Below are 21,615 nucleotides of genomic sequence, written 5' to 3'. Positions count from 1 at the left end.
CTGAGCAGTACCCAACAACCCAACCTCCGTGACTGGGAGTCCATTGATGCTGGTCTGGAAGCAGCTTTCCTGATTCTGATGCTTTAGAAAAACAACTAAACTTGTTTAGTTTTAACCTGAGAAGGACGAGCCCTTGGCATCAGTCTGCTGCCGGTTTTACTTTCAGTTTAGTTCTGTGGAGAAGCAGGCCAGACGTTGAACATGTCCCCAGTTACAGTGTGCATGTTGTTATGGTCAAAGTCCAGTTTGAGTTCATGAGTGAAAACTCTACTCTAACAAAAACAGCTTCTTATTAGCATCAATGGTACAGTGATGTCTTTTTCCTCAAAAACAAAATAAATTTGTTCACACACTTAAAAAAACAAACTAAAACACAGTTTTACAGCATTTACCTGCAGTCATCTTGAAAATCTTTTTTTTTTTCTATAACTGCAGATGCAATGCTCCTTAATAAGTTAAAAAATAATTTAAACACATTTTAAATTATTATTGTGAACAAGAAAACAGATAACAAAAAGACATTAAAACATTGTGTCTTTTTTTCAAAAATAAAGTTTTACAAAAACAAAATACTGAAAGTAAAGAAAAGAAATCGAGCAGACAAGAAGCAGGAAGGACAGTCATTTACAAGGTCGACATCGTTGTATACAAAAGCTGAGTCGTTCAGCTACGTGTTAGTGACCAGTGATATAAACTCTGAGGGAATATTCAGGAACAGTTAATAAATATACGAGTATACAACAGGATTAGGAGCAGGACACAGACGAAAAGAGGGAAAGCTTGACAGTCTCTATGGCTTTTACAGGCTGTGTGGCCCAGAGAATCTCAAATATCAGTCGCTACAAACATCTGGCAACCCTGCAGAAACATATCAGGACAAAAAGAGAGAAAACAGGATTTAGATTAAAGTTGTCAGCTTAATGAAAAATGATGTGATGCTCAGACTTGTGTAGTCCAAACAAATGGATGATCGTTTAAATGCATTGACTGGGTATAAAAGAAAACAGACCCTTAAACTTTTAAAGGGTTTGGAATGGTTCTGGGTGGTGAACCTATTTCTAACAGAAAACTAGTTTCTTTTTATATTATGAAATGAATTTGTGCAGCTAAAATTGTTTGAAGGGGGAACCTTTGTTACAGTTGCACCACTAAACATGTAGCAGAACAGCTGTGTTTCTGGAGATGTTGTTTGGTATAAATGGACAGAGAAAGTTCAGTAAATAACGATGACAGCAACAAACATGGTGATGTTCATTCTCAGCCAGAGAAGGTTTAGTGGTCATCAGCTAAATGCCACATTTCCAACTCTTATTACTTTTGTACCAACTCTGATTGGAATGTAACTCATTTTTGATGATTTGGCTCCAAAGAATTAAAGAATTGCATGTTTCCATTTGGAAGAATATAGCATAAATCTTATCAAGCCTGTTTATTTCTTTATAAACGGAGCCACATTTGTCTAGAAAATGCATTCAAGGGATGAGCAGCGGAGTAAGGTACGTGTGTTGCATCAAGAAATTTAAAAAGAAAATACAAAGGAAAAAAAGAAATAAAAAATGGTAAAGTATAACAGGAAATGTAAATAGAAAAATGAAAGAATACCAGCGTTACCTTAGAAACGCATTTCCTTTGTTAGTACGGTGCAAACTTTTGTCTCTCTGGCTTCTTCATCCCGTTGGTGGAGGATGAGATCTTGGCCGTGTAGGACGCCAGAGCGGCGGCCGCTTGAGCTGAAACGGGAACCGCTGTCGCCGCTGTCGGCACCGAGCTTGGTAACACCGGCGCCCCAATGGCGGCTGCGGCGGCCGCTGCTGCTGCTGAGGCAGGAGGGGTGGACAGTGCCAGGTAGGGGATGGATTTCACTCCCAGGAGGCTGGAGAGGGGGAGGGCATAGGGGGCGCCCAGGATTGGAGCGTGGGGCAGTGCGGCGCCCATCGCTGCCAGGGGGGAGGAGGAGGAGGACGAGGCGGAGGCAGGGGGGGCGGGCTGGGTGAAGCTCATGGTCAGGTCAACGGGAGACGGCATGGAGGAGGACTGGGCGGTGGATTTGGCGGTCTCTAAACTGGAGGGAGGGAGGGTGGAGGAGGACAGGGAAGGGGACGGAGGGTGGAGGGAGGAGGGAGAGGGGTCAGGGGAGGGAATTTTGGATGAAGAAGGGTTAGAGGGTTAAATAAAAGACATGTTAAAAAAAAATCAAGAATAAAAACTAAAAATGAAGTAAAACCCGAACAGAAAACAAACAGGATCTTTTGGAGAGTAAAAATGAAAAAATTGACAAACCAAAATCATAAGACAGGTGTGTTTTGCTGGAGGTTGCAACAGATTATTGTAGGGGAGTTCGCTGTACGGATGGGGGGTGTGCTGTATAAGTTGGGGTGATGGCTTGGGAGGGGGCTTAGGGAGGAGGAAACAAAACCATTATAGACACATTAGCATGAAGCTGAGATGATGCTGATGCAGAAAACAGGAAAAGGACGAAGTTACTCAGAGAACATTCCTCCGCGTCCACGTCAGCGTCTCTGCTGCAAGTTCGTCATCATACTGCAATTTGAACGAATTAAGAACAAAAAACATTGGTTTCACTCAATAGAGAGTTAAATATATTGAGAAATCATCAACTACAGCCTGAAAATCTCAAAGCAATCATCGTGGAAACATCCTCGGTTGTTAAATGACAGAAACACAACCTCAGATGAACAACAGGGGATTAACATGGGGAATTTTTGTCTCATTTGCTTTCTCGAACCCACTTTCAGGACTTCAGTTATCATATGATTATTCCTTTAGTCCTATTTTTCTTATACTGTAGATATAGAAAAATATATTTAAAGACTTCATAAACTTTGAGTCACCACTGTGGGCATATGAATGAATATTTAAGATTGGTTCATTGACTCATTGACAGCTTCGATCAGTTGGTGTAAACTTTGATCAGATTCATAGGCTAGATTTATAGGACAGCAATCACTGACAACTGTTCTGAACAGTGCCCTTTTGTGTTATTTAATCATTTCCATGTTTAGAATATTTTGGACAATAAGAAATGTAGAGACAACAACTGGGAAAGTTTATCTTTCCATTATAAAATGGTTAACAGGCATAAAAAAAAAGGAAGTGAAAATAGTGAAGGTTGTTTTAGGATTTCTGATTAAGCCATAAAAAAGAGGCTGAGCTAAAACTTTACAAAAAGCTATATATATAACAAAGTGACTTGTGAAGCTTTGGTTGGCAGCTTGCAGTGGTGGCTTGGTTTAAGGTTTGTAAATCTTTTTTCTTCTTTGTGGTCCTTTTTCTGTTAGACGACGTTTTGGGGCTAATTCAAAGCTCTCAGGGTGATAAAAGTCATCGCTACTTTATGGTTTTATGTGTCACGATTGATGTAACTAAGCAACAACTCACAAGTTGAGCTAATTTGTACTTGAGCCAATACTTTAGCTTCACAAATCTTCTGATGAAGATGACGTAGACTGGAATTCACAAATAGTAAAAGAGCCCATAAAACACACAGCAACAACACCACAAATGACTCATCTTGACTTGAAAGGTCTAGATCTGAACTCAAAGTCAAGAATTTGTGTATTCCTAAGGAAACTACAGTGCATTGCTATGACACATTCTTTGGAAATGAAGTCTTGGGTCTACTAGCAAGACTTGAGTCAGAAAATGGCTTAGCCTGACAAAGACTAAGCTAGCTACCCGATGCACTTAGCTCACTCACCTGGATGAAAGGAACCAGCCCCATAGATGCTGAGTCATCTCGCTGAATGAAGACTAAGATACCCTGCCTAATAAAGGCTAAATTACCACGGCTAAAGAAGGTTAAGTAAGTCAGCAAGAAGGCTCCCTGATGCTAAGCAACCCAACCCAACGAACGCTAAAGCTGGGAGGCTAAATCCTAAAATCCTAAAGCTAGACAGGCTCCAGCTTTAGGAACATAAACATACCTAAATTGGATAAAGTGGTATAGGAAATGAATGAATGAATTTTTCCAGCCTTCCATGATGTACGCAGGACAATAGGAGTGAAAAGAAATACAAACTAGTTGGTAAAGATCAAACCATCGTGAACCAGAAAACAATTGAGTTAAATTCATCGATGTGGTCTCAAAAGAATTCCCTTCTTGCTCTTCTCACTAACAGACAAAATACCCAGAAATGCTGATCTGATGTCAGCTGATGGACGACCAGGTCAGGAGATGATGGAGATGCACGAAGCTCTGACAGATAGTCTCATCTGTCTGAGACTGATTAAACAAATATAATGGAAAAATATGAAAATGTTGTGATGCTGCGACTGTGACCTCGACTGACCTGACATTTCAGACTCAATGAGGTCAACATTGGTGTGTCAACCTGCTTCCCCTGCTGTCAGCAACAGGACCAGTTAGTGGAAAAATTATATTTCAGATGTGAGTGTGCATATTAATGCAGGTGAAAGCTTGTATTAAAGCAGCCCGGTGGTGAGATTCACATCTGTTACATTGCTGATAAAATGGTGAAGAGATGCTAACTTGTCCTCTGCTATGGATGCAGTACTTCATTCATTTTATCATTGAGTATTTCTCATATAATAGATGCTGCAGCTGCAAAGAGGAGTACTCTTGTGCTGTGATGATGCTTAACTTAACCTGTGATAAAATATGTAATCGTCTACTGAAGTACTGTACTTGAGTGGAAAAATCAGGTGTTGCATTTTTTATAACAAGCCTCCACTGGCTTCACAAAGGGAGTTGACTTGTATGGTGAAGCTTTTTGGAAAAGTGTAACAGAACATGAAAAAAGCAATGAACACTGTGAGCACTGAGGTTGTAATCGTTTCAAGATTTTTGTGACAACTGCGACCTTATTGAAGCTTCATTTGTATAGCACCACTTCACAACAAAGTCCTCTCAATGCACTTCAAGAGATAAAGTCCAGTTGAAACCAATTTGTTGTAATTGTTTCCAAAGAAAAACAATTCATAGATAAATTGGAAAGAAAGTCAATGGAGGGCTTCACTTCTTCCTTTGATCCAGTCCTGCTACATAATTCAAATTGGTTATGCAGTTTAGACAGCACACCAGTTGACCCCTTACAGGGTTAAGGCCTTTTTAAACTGGGACCACTGTGAAAAAAAGGACACAAAACTGTGAATAATTCAGATGAGTTTCTGTCCATGCACACCAAGTGTGATGCGAAATTTTGAGTTAATAATGGCAATTCTAAAACAAACTCGCAAGGTGGATTCCACATGTAGCCCCAACAATGTGTGTGCTGACGCTGCAAAGGAAAAGATAAAAAAGGTACTGGGTTCATCATTTTTCAGACAAGGGAGGAGAACTTGGGGAGTTTCATTGTTTAAGCCAGGAGCTGAAGCCGGACCACGGCCGCTTCAGGACAGACTTTAGGTCAGAATCTGCTTTAGCAGCTAGCTACTTGCTTTCGGAAGCAGAGAAGACATAATAAAGACACTCGGCCATGAAGATGCCAAGTTTGAATGAAAGAGCAGCAAAAGTGACACCTGCATAGCACGCAACCTAATCTGTTTATCTGAACAATATTGTGATTATCCCCATCACTGCTGTTATTTGTGTGTAAGGTTTTATCAGGTTGTGGTAAATCACACATACTTTCTTATTTACAGGGCACCTGATAAACTACTTTAAATGTTTTCAAAATTATTAGAAAAAAAATTTCGAGAGTAAATCAAAGACAATGTTTGTAGCTGCTTCATAATCTTAATGAAACAAAATAGTTATAACTTGGTAGTAAGAACAAATTTTTATATTTAAGGCCAAAGAGAATGTTTTAAAAGAGAAGCAGCATGTATGTGAATAATCTGAAACACTAGATAGTCTGACAGCAATCCTGACAGGTTGTGGTCTGCAGTATTAACACACAGCAATCGTTTCTACTGAAGAGTACTTCTAATCATAGAAGCTGCTGTTGAAACTGGTTACAATGTCTCAGTGTAACTGATTTGCTACACAATCCAGTCTAGTTTAAAGATCCTACAAATGAGACTGTGCTAGTTGCAAGTGTTCAAAATGCTCCACAGGTTTACGTATATAAGTGAGGGTATCGCTAACGCTGTGCTGTGTATTTAGCCCATCATGATGAACAAGCTGCAGTGTCAGAGCAAAACCTGAGCTGAAGATTCCCACTTCTTCATTCACCTTCTTCATGTGAGTGGCATTGTCACACAGAATTACAGTATTTTAGCCAGTGGACATTTTCAGAATGACACTTGACAAAGATACAGACGAGACTGATGAACTGGGAAGGTTTCCACTCCACTGGAGTGTCTATCACTATCTTCTCTTCCCTTCTTAGCCGAATGACATTTAATGCTGGAAATCTTTCTAGTAGGCTTTTTTATGTTTATGTATACATACATATATATAAGAATATTTCATGAACTGATTCTACATCATCATATTTAACTTGATCTAAATTTGCAATATTTTTAATTAGTAAGTATGACCATTAAAGCTCCCTCCATGAATTGGTGAGGTGAACTTAGGAATTCAGACTGTTACCTGACTTATAGATTACATTGATATCTGAGACGGATACTCATAATGAATCTGATTGTAATGACTGATTATTTTGCAAATGATTCATTAATCTACCTGCTCTTATATTTAGAATAACACTCACCAATCATATTGCTCCAAATTTGCTTTTATAAAATGCTGGATGACTAATAGCTGTTTTCATTTCACAGTAAGTCAGAGGTTGTTTTTCTTTCAGCCTTCTCAGTTCCTCATTAGATTTAAAAAAAACCTCTTTGGGCCATTTTAATTCATCTCAACAAAACAAGCCAGGAATATGGGGTCATTTTTAACTGCAAACTAAAACTTGATAAGCAGATAATTTCAGTGATAAAAAGCTGATTTTTCACTGAGAAAATATTGCAAAACTAAAATAATTCCTTTTCACTAATGACCTGCAGATATTACAGTCCTGATCACTTCAAGGATGGATTACTGTAATTGCCTGCATGTTGGTTTCAGTCTGTCTTTTATCTTATCTGCAGCTGGCTCAGAGCACAGATGCCGGCCTTTTAACTGGTACCAAAAACAGAATAATTACCCCCCCCCCCCCCCCCCCCACTCTTGCCTCTCTCCATAGGCTCCCAAATTTAATATAGAATTGATTTTGAACTCATTTAGTACATTTTCAGCTCTTTAGATGGATTTACATTTGAATTCATATCTGAAAAACTAGTGAAACAAACACAAGTCAGTGTGTTTGGAAAGAACTGAATACGGACCAAATATTTTACCTATCTGAAAACTGATATTTTACATACAGCTAGCGCTGCCCTGCTTGCAACTATGGCACTTCTTTTGGTGGTGCTCTGTGTTTATTCTTATTATCTATATCCATATTCCTCAAACTCATTTGATTTAATCTTTTCCAAGGATACCTCAACATGTAGACTGAGAAGAATGGTCAAACTCAAGAGCTACAGCCACCTCATAACAATTCATTAATTGAAGTTGTTTGGTAGTACTCATTGGGGTGATTGTTTCAGATCCTCGATTTTACCTGCAGACTCATTCTCAATAGTCAATTCTATGTCTGGAAAAAGGTGAAAATGGGTGGCAAAGGCATATAGAAGGCAGGAAATGATACAAAGCCTATGGAAATTCTTATATATTATTGATAGCACATGTGGTTCCACAATTTGTGATAATGTAGACATGTCCACATTATAGAAGAGCGAGTGGAAAAGAGCATGCGGATTAGCGGAAAAGATAAAGAAGCTACAACTTGCATCAACACACACCTGCTCGCTCTAAAAGGAGGACCCAGAGGATGGTTTGCTGCATGCATACATCATCTCTTGCGCTGTGATTAATGTTCTTTTAAATAGCTAAAACATGCAGCAGCTCTGGAACATGATCGCTTTAAGTGACTCTAAACCTTTCATGCATGAATTAATAAAAAAAAAAAAAAAAAAACCAGAAAACAAAAAAACAAACAAAAAAAAACAAAACAATGCAACATTTTTTAAATACAATATTTTACCCCTACAGACATATGGAATGATACTTTTTTTGTTTATTAGTGAAATTTAGAATTTATCATAATTTATGATTTATTTTAATGTATTCTATAAAATATTTGAAAAAAAAATTATATTATGTAAATCTTCTATAAGATATAGCTGTATCATTTTCTTTTCCTATTTATCACGAAGGCAAACTTGCGTAATAACATTTTGTTCAAACATATCATATATATTGTTATTCTCTAGTGAGTGGAAACGTATTTGATGACTGGCTAACATACACTGAAGTGGTTTATTTACAAAAATACCAACCTCATTCATGAATATGCAAGAAAAAGCTTGTAAATAGGCGTTCACACTATGGTCACTATGCATGAAAGGGTTAAATATAACATCTGCCCATCTATAGCTATAGATGTTAATGATAGCATCGCTGCTTTACTGTTATCCAAAAGACAACTCTGACCTCTGCTGTTTGAGTCTTCACTGCATCTTTTCATTAACTAGATCCAGATTTCAAAGACCCCTGTTTTAACCAGAACCAAAACTTGAGCACATCCCAGCTGCTTGAGCCTGCTTGTGGCAGTGGATGAAAGAGTTAACCTTCACAACAGAAGCCCAGCTAACAAAAAAACAAAGATTTACAACAGATACTAATAAATGAACAAACTGAATGAGGCTCATTAGACGATTGGAGCTGTTATGACCTCTAAATGAGATATTGATTGGACTGACTAACTCTGGACCACAACTGCTTCAGTTTGTATGAATTAAAATTATGCATAAATAAGAATAATCACACAAACTTACCACTTGTGCAGCAAAATTTTGTTGCTTTCTTGTTTTAAATGAAGATTGTACCATTCAGCTGTAACCGTAGACCGAGTCGTCTGCAGGGAAAATCTTTGCATGGAAGCAGGTTTTTGCCACTCCTGTGGATGCTTACCATGAAGTGATTAAATACTGAGCCAGGTTGATGGCTATCGGTGTGCCGGTGATGGTGACGTGTCGGTCGCTGGTGCTGTCGATCTGACTGCCGATCTTGATCTGGGCTCCCGATACCTGCCGGATCTCATTTATCTTTGTTCCCTGGCGACCGATGATTGAGCCAATCAGCTGTGAAAAAGAGGAGGCAGAAGATGTGGAATTGATTAAGATGAAGTTGAGGTGTGCAGTGCATCATGACGGCGCAACAGCATATTTTGATTTCATGTTTGTGCAACAGTTTTAATTAACCTATTAGTCCTGATTTAATTTATTTAAACAGGTGTAAACAGTGGCCTCTCTGTGTGGAGTTTGCATGTTCTCCCCGTGTATGCGTGGGTTCTTTCCGGATACTCCGGCTTCCTCCCACCGTCCAAAGACATGCATGTTAGGTTAATTGGGTACTCCAAATTGTCCATAGGAGTGAGTGTGAGCGTGTCTGTGTGGCCCTGTGATGGACTCGCGAGCTGTCAAGGGTGTACCCTGCCTTTCGCACAAAGACTGCTGGGATAGGCTCCAGCTTCCCCGTGACCCTTGATCGGCTTAAGCGGTTAGGATAATGAATGAATGGATTAATAATCAATAATACATTGCATACATTTATAATTGTCTTTCAGACACTCACCATACATATAAGATCAAATTAGAAAGCTTTCTTTTCTCATTGCACAAGCAGACCTAAGAACAATAAAATTGTAGTGTCAATTATAATTAAATTGCAATATATATAGGTCAAAAGAAAACAATAGGAAGTGATAGAGATAAAAACAATTAAGTCAGAACCCACAGTGTATTTTAATTTCCATCCTTGTACTTGTCACGTTAATGAACTTGTCCAGCTTGGCACTGCTTTTACAGCCTAATCCTGACGACCCCTGATGGGCCTAACGTTGAAGTAACTACCTGTCATGCAACCATCATGGCATCTGAGGCTTCTGGATCAACTCACAGCTGAAAACTCTTCATGTCTGGAAAAACTCCCTGACTGTCCATTTACAACTGTGCTTGGTTCGTTTCTATGCCCATCTTTACCACTAGATGTCGGTAATTTTTACACGCTGAACCTTTAAATTCTTCTGCTTGAGGAGAGCCTCATTCTTAGGCCCAAAGGAAGGGTGGCTTATCCAGCAGGATAATGTACCATGTCATAAAGCTCAAAACATCTCAACTACTTTCTTCAACATGACAATAAGTTCACTGTATACCCACGGCCTCCACAGTCACCAGATCTCAATCCAACAGAGCAACTCTGGGATGAGGTGGAACTGGAGATTCTCCTTATGGATGTGCAGCTGACTAATCTGCAGGAACACTGATGTTATCATGAAAACATGGAGCAAAATCTCCGAGGCATGTTTCCAGCACCTTAATGAATCTATGACACCAAGAATTAAGGAAGTTCTGAAGGAAAAAAAAGGCCCAACTCAGTACTGACAAGGCAAGTTTATATGTCAATTCATGTTAAGATTTACCTGCATATTTTTACATTTATCTGATTATTTTACTGGTCTGTAGCCAAAACAAGAGAACTAGTTTAATTGTCTCAACATACAAACAACAGAGGCAGCTATGACTAAATTAGCTTCCTTCTGACACCAGCTTACGAAAAATGTAAAATATCTTCTGGTGAAATGAGATCTGCCTCCATCTGAACCCTAACCCTTTGAATATATTTCTCATCCTCTTTGTCCTGCCGTGCTTTTATTTGTCTGTATGAACCAGCAGCAGGTGGTGAACTCTGCCTCGTCTTCCTGACATGATCCCAGTTAGTATCTGTGAGCTAAACTGGCCACAATAAAGCTTTGTCTGTCAGACACATCGCAGCAGACATATGAATAGCCAATATATTTATTGCGTTCACCTCTGGGTCACTTCAGACGGTAAATATGTCTCAACCTGTGTCTCCAAGCCCGTATTTCATCTTCTGAACATTAAGGTTGCATTTCAAGATACTTAACAAACAAATATTCCATTGCATTTTTGCCAATGTATTACTCTATTGAATTCTAAATTAATCAGTCAAATTCAGCCGACTTCACATGATCTGACTTGCTGTACCTTTATGCTCCACAACACCCTCATTATTCCCCTTCCTTTCAGCTTCAAACATTAGATCCAGCTGTTGCTATGCCAACAACAAGTGATTTTTAGTAACAAATACAGCCATGTTGTTTTCTATATAACAAAACAACAACAGTTTGAATGAATAAACTGATTGTACCCTGTACTCACACCACTGCACTGTATCCATGGCAACAGTGTTCTTTCTGTTTCACTTTTCAAACCAAACAGGAAGTAAAAGCATTTCCTTCAAAGAACAAAAATTAAGATTTTCTGACACTAATCTTTTTTCCCTTTTAAAAAACTAGGATTATTAGAGATTTTGTATGTTTATAGGACTTGAATAAGGAATAATCTCTGTCAACGTCAGAGAGTAAAAATGATCTCACTAAGCAATAGTGAGGCATTTTACTGATTTTGCACAGATCATCAGTCATGAGGGTCTAAATGACTAAATAACTTCATCATTAATATTTAATCATTTTATCCACTTCTAATTGACTCTATTTAGTTCCCTGCTTGCTTGGAAAGAATGAAAAAACAACCACCAAAATTTCTTTAGGAAAAAGATGTTAGTTTGGAAATCAGTGTCCTTAGAGAAAGATTTTGAGGATGACTGCGCATGAATTAATTAGAGAAGGACAGAAGCAGTTTTCTTCTTTTTGATGTTCTTTATACACCATTGGAAAGCTAAGATTCTTGATATGTGAATTATGTATATTATTCCAGACTACAATCATAACTGTAGATTCAGTAATTACTTATATCAGACTAGTTGCCAAAGCAATATATCTTTGAAGCCAGACTGTACTCCATTAGTGGAACCACAATTCTGGGAGTAAGCAGCCAACGCTGCCTGTGTTTGACATGAATCATGAAGGTCCTGGTAGTTTGCATGAACATGAAGGGGACTTTCCATCCATCCATTTTCTAAACCGCTTGTTTCAATTAGGGGTTGCAGGGAAGCTGGAGTTTATCCCATCAATCATTGGACTTAAGGCAGGGTAAGCCCTGGACAGGTCACCAGTCCATCACAGGGCCTGAAGGGGGTTTTATGGTGACATTTTCACTCCTCCTATGAAAAACTACCTTCTTTCTGTATCCTCATGGTGTTTCTATTGTGAGTTTGGATGTTATCCCTCAGATCTTCTGACTCTAACCACTGATAGAGTTGTCCATCATCAAAATCAATTGATGGCTTCCTGAGATATATCTGGAAAACAACCCAGTTTAACTGTTTAAACTCCGACCTTTACACAATCCCATCTCATAAAACATTACTTGACTCATTCTTAGATGTATTGGGCTGCTTTCCTCTGGTTTTTCCTGAAACCTATATGATTTTCTTTCAGGAGGAGATAACCACTTATATATTTTTTTTATATTTTCTAGTCTGTTCCAGTGGAATTTTCTCTCACACAGCAACCTCTTCAATAATTTTCTCACATGTTTTAGTTTCCTTTTGAGTCCAATATTATACATACAGCTCTTAAAGTTATGAGGATACTTGTAATTAGGATAAATTTAATTAAATTAAATTTAATTACATTTAATTACATTTAATTTAATTTAATTAGGGTCACCTCACAACAGTATAATCTGAGGGCACTTAACAGATACATAAACTCGGGCTGCACGATGGCACAGTGGTTAGCACTGTGGCCTCACAGCAAGAAGGCCACTGGTTCAATGGTTCAAAACCAACAAACTGCATTGAATCTTGAATTTGATCCAATCCCTCATCCTGAACATGAATAAAGCAACAGTGGAAAGGAAAGAACTCCATTTTAACAGGAAGGCAGAACCCGGCTTAGGGAGGGCAGTCATTTGCCTTGACTGGTTGACCATTTCACAAAGGAGGCAGAAAAATACAGGTCTTGTGAAGGACATGTTAAATGGTGAAATGCTATATGGATGTAATGCATCATTAGTTTTTTTTTGGTTTTTTTTTAGGTCTCCTGGACATGCTGATTATTTTCAGCCTTTGTTTTTAATGAGTAAAATTTCAAAATCCATCCATCCATTCATCCAACCATCTATTTTCTTAACCACTTAGTCAAATTCATAGTTGCAGAAAGCTAGAGTCTATCCCAGCAATCATCAGGCAAGAGGCAGGTATACCCTGAACAGGTCGCCAGTAATCTCTAGCTGCATCACCAAAGCTGTCATATAACAGTGATGCTTCTGCGTTTATGCACAAAGATATATACTCAGTGGATGATGTGTCATTCAGGTGTAAGTTATCCTTCAAAAGCTTGTGAGATTTAGAATGTCAACAATCTTTAAACTCCCAACGGCTGTGAGAAATTACAAGATGGCCTCGCATGATGCAGTTTCACTACTATATGTAGTGAAAATTCACAGACACTGGGAATTTTTGGCTGAAAAATAGAGTGGACAGACTGAAAATAACCACAAAATGGTAAGCAAATAAAAAATATCACTTTTGGTAAGAATATTTTCAGGATTTGGCGAGTTACTTTGTGATAAATATGCAAAATGATGCGCTGGGTATGGAATGTGAGGGTTGGCTTTGTTTTTGTTTTTTTAGACTGAAGTGAGGTTGTCAGTCCAGATAAGATTATCCTTGGTATCATCTGACAGTGTGGCTTTTCTAGTGTTACATGGCACCTACTATGTTGAGAAGCAAACAAATCACATGATGTTTTTGTTTTGTTTCAGGTCTTGCTCATGTTGACAAAGTAATTGTTGCATATGTATTTTGAAATTGTTATAAAATAAATACTTTCTTGACTAAATTCCTTTGGAGTCACTTCAGTGACATTTTATAAACATGAACTGGTGCATACATCAGGTGGACCTGGTATCGGGTCAAGCATCTTGAAATCATCAAAATTGCTACAATTTTTATATGCTTATAAGTCAACATTAAAAGCCATGATGATTTTCATTGTCACAGAGAGAAGAGAACTCTCTCAGAACATCATTGCTTTTTGTCTTTTTTCAATCAAACTTCTACGTTGCATTAGCACAAAAGTACAAGAGGTTTTTTCACTTTTACAGTATGTCTATACAAGGATCTTCTGTCCCTCTTTTCCCCCCATTCTTCAGTCCGTTGTCCTCATTGTCCCAGTATCTTACCTCCTGTTATCATCTTTAGTTTTTTCTCCTCTTTCTTCGTCGCCATGCACCAGCAGTCATCTGACCAACAAGCCGCAGAGAGCTATTCTTAGAAGGGGCTGTGATAATGTAAGCATGTGTGTGGCTATAATGACATTCTGGGAGACAAAGTGCCAGCTGACAACAGCCAGGTCACGACCATTTATGTGAAATCCACTTCTGGCCGCTGCTTGACCTCGTTGAATCACAAGCTGTCCCCTGTGAGTTATAACCAGCAGAGGCGCCGTCACACTGGCAGTTCGGCCAGAAGCACATAACTCCAGCTGTACCTGTGTCTACTCAGGTTAACCTTCATGTGTCAGTGCTTGTTAGTAACCCAGGACAATATGCTGACTGTAATCAAAGGACTGGGAACTCTGTAATGTTAGTCAACCTGACCACTGAAAAAAAAAAGTATGATGAGACTTTTTAAAACGGTGCTCCAAAAGGTGGTTATGACTAAAAATAGATTTATCACATGGTGAACTTTACAAAGTTCAGGGACTGAGTCATCTCTGTGGAGAAAAAAAAATCTACGAAGGAACAGCTGTACATTTTTTATTAATTATTGCTTTGTGTTTGTCTGTGCTAGTGATGACCTGTCACAGTGTGCCCAACCACAAATGGATGAAACAGATATGATGTTCAAAGGAGGATAAATGTACATCTTCTACACCTGAACTAGGCTGTCCGATGGGAAGGGCTGACTAGCATAGCTAGATGCTAACTACTGATTTGGCTAACAATGCTGACAACTGAGTATTCTGTGTATAAAATAAGAAGGTGACTCATTCAATTTAGGAAAACCTCTGCTGTGAATAACAACATTAGCCATTAGCATATCTACTGCTATTATTTATGTGCCAAGGTAAGCTAGGTTAGCTTCAGTTTACATGAGACACAAGACTTCATAGTATTCAAAGTATTCAGCAGTAACAACCAGATCCATTGTGGGTTATAACCTACTGCATCATCACTACGTAGATAAGATGAAATAAATCACAACCTTATCTAGCTAGGTCTGACATGTTTTCCTATCACAGCAGTGAACAGGCTTTTTAGCTTTGACATAATGGCAAGCCAAGAAAGCATCTAGTCCAGTGGGTTGCTACTAATGCTAATATCTTGTCTTGTTTTATGGGGAGCTACATTAAAAAAGAATAAAACTTAATTTATTCCAAAATGTCAAATAAATTTACTATTATATAAGTTACTGCCTAGGCTAATTGAGTCCAAGGTAGTAACTGGTAGTCCTAGTTAGTGATTGCTACAACAACTACTGACATTTAAGTAGTTTGCTTTTTGTACCTACTGGTTTCCCTGTTGGAAAGTTTGGAAAATGATTCTCTGAGACCTACAGAGACAAAAATATGGACAAACTCGTCAAGAATGTGCCATCTACAGTCACTTGCTGGCGGGAACAGCTGATGCAAACTCAAATGAATGACGAAAGTCTTCCACCCAAGCTGTGCAAACATGTAGTCCTGATGTTCTCTATATAAGGCATGTTAACAAGTTTTTCTTTGGTAATCTTAAATCAAACTAGATTAAAGGAAAAATAACCTTGCTCTGGAAGTGCCCATAAAACTCCAAATGAAAGTCACCCTGTCACATTGTGATGAGAAAACTAAATCTCCTCGCTCCTTTGCTGTTATTGTTGTTGTTTATGGTAAATATCTTATCATATTATTGCCTTTGCTTCTGAAAATTGTTAAGTACTTGGTCACATTTGGTTGTTTTATTAACTGTGCTATACAAACAGATTTGGTTAGAGGAAACAACAGTTCTACTCTAAGCTCCCACCGGTCAAATGCTTAAAGAACCACATCAAGGAGGAAACTAATTTGGTCTCTTTCATTTACAATTTCTTTCTTTACCTGTGACCAGACATTGGACTTAGATTAATCAGAACACAAGAAGATTATCTTGAGGCCGTATTAATGGTCCGATACAACATATGGATTACTGCTGCCTCCTAATTAGATAGTTAAATGACAATTAAATTAGTTTGCTGTTAACTTTGCTGCTCATCTAATTAAATAAATCAACTGTTGTAGTTGCGATTTGAATAAAACTGTTTGAACAGAAAAAATTACTGCTGCCCTGATTGGAAAAACAAGCTCTTTCCATTTGGTCGACTGCTCTGGAGATGTGAGGTTATTACACAGGATGCTACGTTCCCCCTCTGAGTAGCTCTCTTATGTAAGTACCACTGGGTAAAATCCGCCTGCAGCCGACGGGCGGAGGGGGGAGAGGATGAGGTTAGGGCTATTTTTGGGAGATTCCCTGCTGCCCTTGTAATTTGAAAAGGTTTATTGAAGGAGAAAGAGAGAGAGGGCTGTTTTTAAACCTCTAACTGTGAGCTATAGGATGTCATTAAGCTGCTCTGCTTGGCCTTGTTCAGTGACACACACACACACACACACACACACGCATATATATTACACACACTTGCATGCCCATGGTCTTAAGCCTCTCTCTGCTTTGTGCTATTGTGTTTCTGGTTCTGTTGTATACTGTCTGGGGGAATGTGCACATACGTAAACGAGTAAATGAGTCTGCGTGTTTGATGTGTTTTTCATGCTAAATCCACACAAAGACATTAGAGGAAGCCTCGAAACTGCTGTTTATTGCATATCTGAAAGGTGGCAGCACCAACAGAAAGGTTGATCATCCTGCCAGGCTGAAGATGCTGTTTCTGATGGAAATATGATGTTGCCAGTGTTGTGACTTTATATGGTTCTTCCACATGACACTGAAGCCTGTTTGCTACATGAATAAATTGGTAAATTGGGAATATGTTTTGTTTTTGTCAGACTACAATCATCCGATCCACCAAATGACACTAAATAAGAGTCAACAGTATTGTACAGAAGCAGGGTAAGGTGCTCCCAGTAGTTCAGATCAGTGAAATCAACATACACTTTCTAAACTGTGCTTGACTTTTGACTGACTTCTTCATATCAACTGAATTTTAACAGCTGTGGCTTTATAGGATCTGAGCACAATGCTGATGATATGCCTGAGATTCAGACTGATATAAAATAAAGGTCCTGACTGACTGGTGGGGAGACTCAGATGCTTATCCTTAAGACATTCATCACACATTCAGAGGAACCTCATCGTGTCTAAGAGTGAAAACATCAAGAATCAACAACTTCATCTGTCTTTGATTTAACTTTGCTGGAAGCTTTTAACCTGAACTTTGATGTGCTCACTGACTGATTTAAATAACTGAGTGCTTCTGAATTTTAAAGTGTTCATTTAGTTTGGAAGGAAAATACAGTGATGATGACTCTTTGAACTAAATGAAATGATTTGCATCAGTAAATTGGTCCAGATACATTGAAAACATCAGAAAAACCAGGGCATAACTCCTATTAGCAGTTTAATTAAAGGATTAAATGACTGATTCACAGTGAGTGTGTTGTCCATTCTCTTTGGACCAAATTAGATTTTTTCATACTGGCTACAAGGCGTTGTTGTAGCAGCGAGCCCAATGCATTTTGGAGCATTTTGACTCATCTTTTGGGACTGTGGAATGTGGGGGGTTAATTTGGCCGGGTGTGTGCATTGGGCCATCTTCAGGCTATGCACTCTGATTGGATTCACAACATGCTGGGTGAGTGCTGGGTGTGAGCTTGAGGGGCACATTTTAGAGGCATTTTGACATTCCCAGTCAAATCGGATTTCAATATGCAAAAACAGCAAAATAAAAGAAGGCAGCCAATAAATTAACTACCTTTTGGGCTTTTCTAAAATTCAAAGTAAAAAAAAAAAGTGTAAAGACAGAACATTCTCCAAGATGGAGGTGGTAGGAACCACCCACTGAGCTTCAGTTCAGTTCTTCAGAAACCTATGGGTGACATCACAGAGATTCCCTCCACCTTTTTATATACAGTCTAGGGTATTTACCCACAATGCAAAGCAATGTCAAATGTGGGAAGTAATGTTTTTTGTATCATTCATACTTGGTGATGGTCCTGGGGCATGTTCACGGACACGCAGCAGGCAGCCATGGGTGTGAAAACAAGAAGAGTGTATGCTAGGATCAAATCAAGGTTGCCCAAATTTATGCAACTAGCCAAATGTGTGTTTTCGTATATTTTATATTTTTCCCCTGACATATGTGCTTTTAAATTAAAATGCTTAGATTATAGGTCACAATAGTGAGAGAGAAAGTTTTTAAATTAATTTTAAAATAGATTTAAACCAGCTGGGGTAATGTTGGGGAGCTAGCAAGATGTGAAAGTGGCACCATGTCTCGGATCCTCCCCCTCTAGTTTTGCTCTTTGCATGATCTAAGGCGTTTTTTTTACCTCCGCCTAGGAAGTTATGTTTTTACTGACATTTATCCGTTTGTTTTCAAGATAATTTTTTTAATTAAATTTTCAGGAGTTGTTGAAAATGTGAAAGGGAAGAACTAATTTAATTTTGGTGACGATCCGGATCACCGTTTGGATCTAGGAACTTTTTAAAAGCCTTGGTGGAGGTTTTACACTCTCCGAGTGCTTTTCTAGTTTGAAGCTTTTTCCATCAATGATTTTGTCTTTCTCAGCTGTTTAGCGGCTGGAGGCAAATAAACCAATCTGGATTGAGGAAATCATTCCTGCATTTTCTCAGCCACGTTTACCTTCCCAGTTTCTTCTTCACGACTTTGTATTTTCATCCTAATGCGCTATTTATATGCAGGGTGTGGCTAGATATGTGCTAGGGGAGGGGGAGGAGGGGAGCCGGGAGAAGAAGCTTACAAAATATAAGAAATGATCAACTCCATTTTGGTCCCAATGTTGGGATTGATCAGAGTTTTTACAGATTTACAGTAAACTGAGGCGTCTAACTATATTTCTTATTGTTTATGATTACAAAATGTATTGACTACTAACGGGATGAGGAACCCCTTCACCCAGAGTAAAATAAAATGTCTCTAGGCAAGATTACCTCACCCAGCTTTAAGCGCGAAGCCTCATTGCAGAAACATTGAAACTGCTTAGCCAGAGTTGTTTAATGAATCAGACTGTTTGTGAATCAGCTGAAGGAAGACGTGATGAAACATGAAACAGCTGAGCTCAGACCGGATGGATCAGTGTCTGTGATGGATGGATGGTGGTGGCGGGGGGTGAGTCAGGAGAGATATGTGGTGGCCAAAAGAACAAAAGGTCTCAGCTTTGACCTCACTACAGTCAACACGCCCATCAGATGTGACAGTAAATGGTTCAGAGTTCACTTCAGAAGGATGAGCACAGGGAGATGTGTTCAGGGTTTTCTCTGCATGGGAAGCTCTGGTGCTTTTAGAACAACAGATCAAAATCTTTGCAGCTTTTTCAATCTGATGTTTGCAGCCAACATAAAGAAATCAAAACAACTGCAGTTTGATCATTTGTTCAGTTTGCATTTTTACTTACATCATTTGGAATGAGGAGCTCCTGAGATGTGGTCTGGGAATTGGCCTCCACCCCTCCTGACAGAGAAAAGAGAGGGATCACTGCAAGTTACGGAAAACATGAGTTCAAAACACAGACACACACACACACACACACACACACACACACAAACATGTTTGAATGTTATTCTTTCTTCCGGTTATTGCTAAGTTACATGAAACAAGCTTCATGTGACAAACTTAAAATCCTACAGCTTCTGCAGAAAAACAAAACAATCATTGGGAGCACCAAAAACAAGAGTAACAACAGCAGCAGTGAGAAACATATGACATAACTGCAGCAGTTGGTGATTAAACTTGCAGGACAACACGTGACTATGAATGACTTATTACAGTATAAACAGTTACAGGATCAGGCAATTTAAATATTAAAATGTTGGCTTGTCACTCATAATCCCACCTCCAGTTCAAGGAACTCTGGCCAGAATGTTTTGTATTTGCTTGAAATCACATCTGCCTCATTAGTTCTGTGCAACAGGAAGCGACCGGATCATTATAGACCGGGCTCCGTTGTGAATGTCTTGTTCATCTGTGAACCATTATTTGTGTTGGTTTTGGATGTTTCAGTCATGTAGATAATGAAACTAATGGAAGTCTCTCAAAGTTTTCCACTAAATCATAAAAAAGGATAGCAATCCAAGGATTTCATTAAAAGGTGTAGAGAAATGTGTCTTGTGAACCTTTTTTTGGGATCAGAAGGAGTTGAGTAAAATAATGTCAGAGTTTGCAGTGATTACTTTGTTAATGTTTGGAAAGTATTTTAGTTGGTTAGGGTCCTTGTCTGTAAGCTACAACACTGAGTTGAGCTCATTTTAACCTGAGCTATTGCTTTAGCTTCATCCAACAGGATGTCCGAGTCATCTTGCTGATGATTATGACATAGACTGGGCTCCAATGAAGATTATGGGTCATGATAGTGTAAAATAGCTGTTTGTGGTTTGTTTACACAACATACCTACCAACAGTATGAAACTCCAAAATGCATACCTATAGGAGCAGAAACAATCTAGCATTTTCTTGAAAGCTCTTAATCCCAACTGTTTTAATCCGTTCACATTTCCCATGTTTTCATTCACTTGGCTGTGTAGAAGCTGGTTTACAACAGGAGATAGTCCCAGATATCACAAACTGAACTGAAATGTCTTCCATTTATCAGCTTTAAGGGATACTGTTTGAATTTTGGTCAATAGGGGCACTAAGCCTGTAACTTCCCACAGGGCACAAAACATGAGCAAAAATAAACAACGGTTTCCATCTGTGACACTAACTTAAAAAACATGAGAAACAACAAAACTCACACAAAGCATAAACTGCCCCAAAAATAATTATATAAGTTATAGTTCTGATCAATAACTTATTGTTATGAAAACATTAGCATCAGCCCTAGCTCATGGGCCATTACACTAGCTGCTGCATTGCAAAAGCTAATAGGGATCAAATAATCAACAAACAAACAATAAAAACTAGTACTGCTTCTTATTGAATAGTGTATGAAAAGCATAAAAATAAGTTAGGCTAGTTGCTAATTGTTCTGTTATTTCTTCGATATTTACAAGAGTTACAGTAATTTCCAGGTTATAAAGCGTATCTGAACGTAAGTCGCATGTTCACCGAGGGTGCAGCAGCCACATTGATCGCCTTTAACGTGGAGGCTGTATCATATGCATTTATTTGTGTGTTCTCAATTATGAGGGTTCGTGCATGAAGAGCAAAATGATGCATTAGCCAGTAAAAATATTTACATTAGCAGCATTGTTATTTAAGTTGTAGGCTTTAAATAATGTAAAATAAATAGTGGCTTATAGCCTGGAAATGACTGTATTTGAAATGCATGTATTGCATGCAAAGCAGCCCAACTGGTACAAAATGTTAGGGAGTCGTGTTAGCTTTGGTCCGGAGCCGATTAGCTTCAACTAGACGCCAGTAGCTTTTAAACAGCAAAATTAAGACATCGACATATTCTGCAATGTTCTGCAGCTCATCAGGCACTGACTGCCAGTGTTCTGAAT

At 38.7% G+C, this 21,615-nt stretch overlaps 1 protein-coding gene across 1 annotated transcript in view; it reads right to left on the bottom strand.

The window, feature by feature from the left end:
* Nucleotides 1–737: 737 nt before the first annotated feature.
* Nucleotides 738–21,615, bottom strand: part of pcbp4 (poly(rC) binding protein 4) — an 85,059-nt gene continuing 64,181 nt past the window's right edge. The window contains exons 11-14 of the mRNA XM_079242617.1: nucleotides 19,569–19,624; nucleotides 8,945–9,114; nucleotides 1,612–2,062; nucleotides 738–858 (exon numbers count right to left, since the gene is read on the bottom strand). Of these exons, the coding sequence (XP_079098743.1) occupies nucleotides 1,633–2,062; nucleotides 8,945–9,114; nucleotides 19,569–19,624 (656 nt within the window). The 3' untranslated portion in view covers nucleotides 738–858; nucleotides 1,612–1,632. The remainder of the gene's footprint in view (nucleotides 859–1,611; nucleotides 2,063–8,944; nucleotides 9,115–19,568; nucleotides 19,625–21,615) is intronic.

This window comes from Telmatherina bonti (genome assembly GCF_933228915.1).
Source record: "Telmatherina bonti genome assembly, chromosome: 6".
Classification (NCBI taxonomy): domain Eukaryota; kingdom Metazoa; phylum Chordata; class Actinopteri; order Atheriniformes; family Telmatherinidae; genus Telmatherina; species Telmatherina bonti.
The sequence above is the reverse complement of the archived record's forward strand: the minus strand, read 5'-3'. Positions and strand labels throughout refer to the sequence as shown.